General features: G+C 41.7%; 1 protein-coding gene across 1 annotated transcript in view; it reads left to right on the top strand.

The window, feature by feature from the left end:
- LOC107103553 (pyruvate dehydrogenase [acetyl-transferring]-phosphatase 1, mitochondrial-like) overlaps positions 1-4252 on the top strand; it is a 7549-nt gene extending 3297 nt beyond the window's left edge. The window contains exons 3-5 of the mRNA XM_015403290.1: positions 1931-2031; positions 2439-3007; positions 3606-4252. Coding sequence (XP_015258776.1) covers positions 1931-2031; positions 2439-3007; positions 3606-3874 — 939 coding nt within the window. The 3' untranslated portion in view covers positions 3875-4252. The remainder of the gene's footprint in view (positions 1-1930; positions 2032-2438; positions 3008-3605) is intronic.
- The last annotated feature ends 1843 nt before the right edge of the window (positions 4253-6095 follow it).

Below are 6095 nucleotides of genomic sequence, written 5' to 3'. Positions count from 1 at the left end.
TGAAGTGTTCAAGCATTTCTAGAATAATGACCCATTTGAAGAGTTACTTTCAGGTTTTAGAACTCCTTGTTTCACTAAAACATTCCCCATCAGTCACCGATTATATTCTCACAGCATCACATAATGGACTTGTCATGTTAGGTCTCAGTGCGGCAATTGATACAGTATAGTCTTAGAAAGGCTTGAGCCTGTTTTGGATGTAGAGAACAGCGCTAGGCTGGTTTAAATTTTATAAAATGGATTCTTTATAAAATGAAGAACATTATCGATAACTAAGTTCTCGGAAGTGTCTTCATCTCAAGTGTGGTATGCAGTATCTTACCTATTCCTAGTACTGTGGTCTTTTTGACTGAGATGTCTGATGTTTCTCCAGGTATCTTTTGGAGGCTGACTCCTGTCTGGGGGTTACTGCCCTGCCTATAGTTACCTTCACCTTTAAGGCTCTCTCTAGTTCTTTCCTGAGCTCTTGGTATTTGTCTTGTTTCTCTTATCCTTTTTTCTATAATTTGCAGCTATTCTTGGGCTGACTTCTCAGATCTTGCCCTACTTGTTGCACGTATTTAGCTGCTGCTGCTTTCCCTGTAGCCTCTTCAGGGTTGCCATTTGCCTGAGGTATTTCAAGGTACTTATAGCTCTCTTCTATATCTGCTATTCTCCCTTCTGGGAGCGAAATCCCTTCAGTGTGGATTCGCTTTCTTCTTTTTTTTCAGTGTTCGGCCACATTTCTCCAGCCCAGGTGGTATGCTGATGTCCTGCTGTAGATCCTGCTGGTGTGGAGAAGTGAGACAATGTATCACTCACTCTTAGCATTTAGCTTGCAGTCATCCATTTACCGGAAGTGGCTGATAGTGGCCATGTTTCTGAGCTGGGATCCATAGCGAGTGTTATTTGGTTGAGGGGGTTCAGTCCTATGCAGAACTACAGAGGGTCAATGTGTGTGGCAATGACTAACAGGCTTTTTTGTGCACAGGTTTGTTTGTCTGGTTTTGAGCACTTGGGTGACTGTTTAGTCAACCAACAGTTGGTGTTTGGATCCTACTCCCAAACACCGACTCTACCTCTAGAACCGAGCTCAAAACTTTCTTTTTTGATAAAGCTTATAGTTAGAGTGGCTCATGCTTCTATAGGCTTAGACCGCTGGAGGATATAAAGACCACTTTATGTTTCTCTGTTACATTTTCTTATAACTTTTAGTTATGCATTATCTTATTTCAACTTAACTATATGCTCTGTCTTTTATTAGCTCCACCTGCCCTGGTTCTGCTCAGCTCTTGCGGTAAAAGAAGGGAATCAGCTGGGCAGCCAGTTACATTCTGTTCTCCTTATAAATGATTTACATGGTCCTGTCTTTCAGTGGATAACTCTCCCTCAAATGTAGCTACTGGCCTACCTTTTACTTTGAATAACTGAATGTGCTCTTTCATCATTTATTCCATCTTATTTATTTTCATCGGTTTAGTTGTGTTTCTCTTGTTGAAATAACAGGAGCTACTACTGGGATTAACTTTCTTTCTCTAACATGGAAAGTATTCCCAAATCAAGGCTTCTAGGTTCTTTTTGTGTCTCTGCTGTGTCTGCTTGAAACCCCAGAAAGTCACAGGAGATGCCTGTTTACTCTAATCCTGGTTCTGCTGGAGGTTTTTCCAATTAAAATGGAGTTTTACTCTCCACCCTAATACTCTAGATTAGGGATTGCTGCAAAGGCAATGACCCAATGCATGCAACATTCATTATTGCCATGTACTGATGGAGGATAATTAAATTCTGCAAGTCAAGGATTTGATGCAATTTTAACTGCATGCAATCTACTAAGTTTCTTTAGATTAAAATAAAAAACTTTTGAGCTAATCACCTGGAAGAGCAGTCGGGTTTTTCAGACAGGTTTCATGAGTGATGAAATATTTTCTTTGTCTCCTCTGACTGACTGCAGGACGATGGCAAAGTGACAACAGCCCTGATAGATGCGTTCCGACGTCTAGACTATGATGTGTCATTGGAGGCTCAAGTACACCTGTCCCTGTCCTCACCCAGGTGTGTCTTTCAGAATCATCAGACCTCAATGAACAGCTCTAAGAGTTTAGTAAATATCAATAGGAAGAGGCAGAGGGTCTGCTGCCCATGAATCCAGACCGTTGTTCCAACTCCAAACAGCAGTTGGAGTCGGTCCTTTGTCCCTGATGGTGTTCTGAGGTCAAGCTAAAGTATGTGGATCAAGGTACTGATTGGTGCTCCTCCCTGTTGCTCTGGACTGACCTGATATTAGCAACATCAATTAGATCTAGGAATATTTTGTAGTTTGCAATGATTTTAGTCAGAACTGTTAAGAAATCTACACAAGTGCTCTACACAAGTGCTGGATTTGTGTTTTAAGAAGAAACTAAAATTAGCCAAACTCAGTTTCTTTTTTCTCTCATTAACTTTTTTCTGTCCGTCCACAGGCGAGTCTCTATCCCTGGGGAAGGCTTATCCCTGTCCTCTCCCATCCGGGTGGCCCTGTCAGGATCCACTGCTTGTGTTGTGCACATCTCCAATGGTGTCCTGCATGTGGCCAACCTAGGTGACAGTCGGGCTGTCCTTGGTGTCCAGGAAGGGGACCAGCGTTGGTCGGCACTCAGCCTCACCAACGACCACAATGCTCAGAACCCTGAAGAGCTGCAAAGAATTTATGGGGAGCACCCAGCTTCAGAGAGGAGGACATTGGTCCGACATGACCGGCTGCTGGGTCTGCTGCTGCCCTTCAGGGCGTTTGGAGATGTTCGCTTCAAATGGAGCGCCGAGATGTTGAGTCGACTCTATGACACGCGTCCGGATGTCCTTTCTGCGATCAGTGAGTCAGTGCGGACGCTGCCACCTCATTACCTGACCCCGCCCTATCTGAGTGCCCAGCCTGAGGTCACTCGACACCTAATCAGACCCGAGGACAAGTTCCTGGTTCTGGCAACGGATGGATTGTGGGAACTGATGCACAGACAGACGGTTGTCCAGCTGGTTGGAGAACATCAGGCAGGTCAGGAGACATCTGGACCGGTTTATTTTAATGTTTGTCAGAAACATGAAATTAAAATCAGGAATTTAATCATTGTAGATACTTTTAGAACTTATATTCTGTGTGACTACAGAAGCTGAGGGAGGACAACCAAGCAGGAGGTAACCCACAGAGAAGACTGTAACTAATGCATCTAGGGTTACATTTGGTTGTTATTCAGGAAGAGGATTTGCTGTGTATCAACGATGTCCTAGACTAAAGTTCCGGTTTTGCAGGGTCATAAGAACTTCCTTTCCCAGCTATTGCAATAGTGCAGGTGTGGAGTTACTGGAGCTTTGGTTCAGATCAGCTGATGGAGGCAGGGACCTCATCCTGACAGGAACACCCTAACTTGGATACCTTTGTCAAAGCACTGCAAGTACAGATAGAGCCGTCACATGGTTATTAAACAAAGCCGTAGAGTTGGTGGGTGAAATATAGCTGCTCTTTACATCTTTGGCCAACTGAGGTCACTAAAGATGGCTGTTAAAAAGCTTTTAGTAATTAAAAAGTTGAATTAATTCTTCCGAAAGGTTCTTTTGTCAATCAGCTGATGAGATCTGGTTGTGGTGTTGTTCAGGTCTTCAGCAGCAGAGGCCCATCATTCCGAGTGCCGACATGACCCTGGGCAGCCTGCAGCGGCTGCTGCTAGAGAGGAGAGGCCGTGTCCAGTCAGTCCTGGAGGACCAGAACCCTGCAACCCATCTGCTCCGCCATGCGCTGGGTGATGATGGGTATGGATCCGTGGCACAAAACCGGCTGGCCAGGATGCTGAGTCTGCCGGTGGATCTGGCCCGCAGGTACCGTGATGACATCACCATCACCGTGATCCAACTGAATGAGCTCTGAGGTCGCCTGCTATCACCTGCTATGGTGCCAATTCAGAACAGGCTTCTTTCTGATGAACTGGACTGGTGTGGCTCCGCTACGAACGTCTACAGGATCAGAACCTGTTACTTGATGTTAAAAGAGAGGAACCAGCCCTCAGATCATGTTTAGACACTGATGGAAACCCAAGTTTTTGTATCCAAATCTTATTCTAGGCCGGAGGTGTCAACAAGTTCAACCTTCCAAAGGACGCTGGTGTTTTAATTGGACCTGTCACCAAAGGACAATTGCAGTTACGTAACAAAGGGGTTCTAAATCTATAATTTGTTCCACGTTCTGGAGATGAAAGAAGGAAACTCAAGAGGCCCATTTAATATCAAACTTAAATAATGTCCTAATCAATAATAAGGTTTTTACACTGTTACCTGAGGCTAATTTAACACCAGCCAGGAAAAGCGACTAAATGACCAGCTTACTTTTCAAAGACAATAACTTAAATTAATGGGTCAGTTTCTATAGAAGTTATAGACAAATAAAGGGTCTCATCAGAATAACAGTGGAAATGAATCCCATGCTATCAGATATTGAGGATGTAGATCAGAATGTCCAGGTTCTGAGAAGCTTAATGAATGGAGAGCGTTTGGTGACAGAAGGACACCTTGAAATGGGAGGGATGGTCAGCATAAATAACCCGGTTGACATGTTTATTTTGAATTTAAGAGCAACATCTCCTCTTTTCCCTTAATTAAACAGTTGAGAGGGATTTTCTTCCATTTCAAGAAACTAACTTCTACTTGAAGTAAAATCTTGATTTAGTAGTTTTTAACTTTTTAGTAACATTTAAGACTGATAATTATATTATATTTCACTAAATTTGATCAAAGTTTGAGTACATATTTAGTGTCCATACCTGAATAGCATCACCTACTGCACAGGAATGACCTGGTGCAACATGTCAGTCATCTTGGGGGCAATCAGATGACAAAGGTGCTATGCTTCAGTCGCAGACTTCATCTACACAATGAGGGATGTTTGATGTAAAATACAGCAAACAAGAAAAACCACTACAGTGAGATCAGAGACTCAAACCTGCCTAAATAAAAGTTATTGGACAGCACCTATTTAGACTCATGTCTGCATCAGGTCAGTAGATGTTTCAGTGTGAAACTGCTCATGAACTTGACCTGCTGCTCAGACAGCTCAGTAGTTGCGTTTCCATTAACCAAACTGTGAAAATTTTAAGTATGAAAATAAATTTGTTAAATGGAAACACTGCAATAAAAAAAAAAAAAAATGGGGGGAGGTTTCGGGTCGTATCAGAATTGTTATATTTCCCAAAAGTGAAATGGGAGCTCCTTTTTCACATCAAACAAGTCATTGGATCTGGACCACAGATCTCCATTTATTCACAGAATTGCTGGTAGCCCGTTGGTAGTACGGGGTGGAGTGAAGCCATAGGCCGCCATATTGGTGCTCCCTAGTTAGATCAGTCGCAATGTAAACAATATGTGTGCTACAGCATTGAACAACGACCATCATCTCATTTTCAGGGGGTTTAACACTTTTAAAATAAAGATAGTCATACCTTTGACACAATTCCTGTTTCATAGCATCTGTAGATTACTAATTTATGGTAAACAAAAAAAAAAAAAATAGGCACATCACATGCATAGTCAGTATAAAGGCAATGAAGTCTATAAATCATGTTATATAACTTATGCGAATGCGTTAATGAAGCATAATACAAATGTGAAAAAAGTGCTAAATTGATGTAACTGTAATATACATGTATTGATGACATTATTATGGTGATTACATATTACATCAGCACTGATTTACAAGGACATGTCTGTTAATGCTATAGTATTTTCCTCTTTGCAAATTATGCATGAATGATGTCGTATAATTTTATGCTGCGTCTGTGCGTTAGCCTTTAAAAATGTTTGACTTGCTTTTTTTTCCGTCAATGTAACATACGTTTTGGCACAGGACTTTTTCAAATGAGAAATACAGCAAGCACTACAAAAAGGAGTGTGTCATCCACTTAAGAATTACTACATTGACATTACAAAGTGATTTACTTTATTTTTACTCCACTTTTTTTTCCCCCAACATTAGACACAATCTCAATGGCTAACTCAGTCAATATCTTCGAGTCAGTCAGAAATAGCCTGACTAATGTTAAGCTACATAATTTACTATGGGATACATCGGTGTATATATATATATATATATATATATA

The sequence above is a fragment of the Cyprinodon variegatus genome, unplaced genomic scaffold (assembly GCF_000732505.1).
Source record: "Cyprinodon variegatus isolate N-32 unplaced genomic scaffold, C_variegatus-1.0 Scaffold1476, whole genome shotgun sequence".
In the NCBI taxonomy this organism is placed as follows: domain Eukaryota; kingdom Metazoa; phylum Chordata; class Actinopteri; order Cyprinodontiformes; family Cyprinodontidae; genus Cyprinodon; species Cyprinodon variegatus.
Note: the sequence above shows the minus strand (reverse complement) of the source record. Positions and strands in the feature narration are given on the sequence as shown.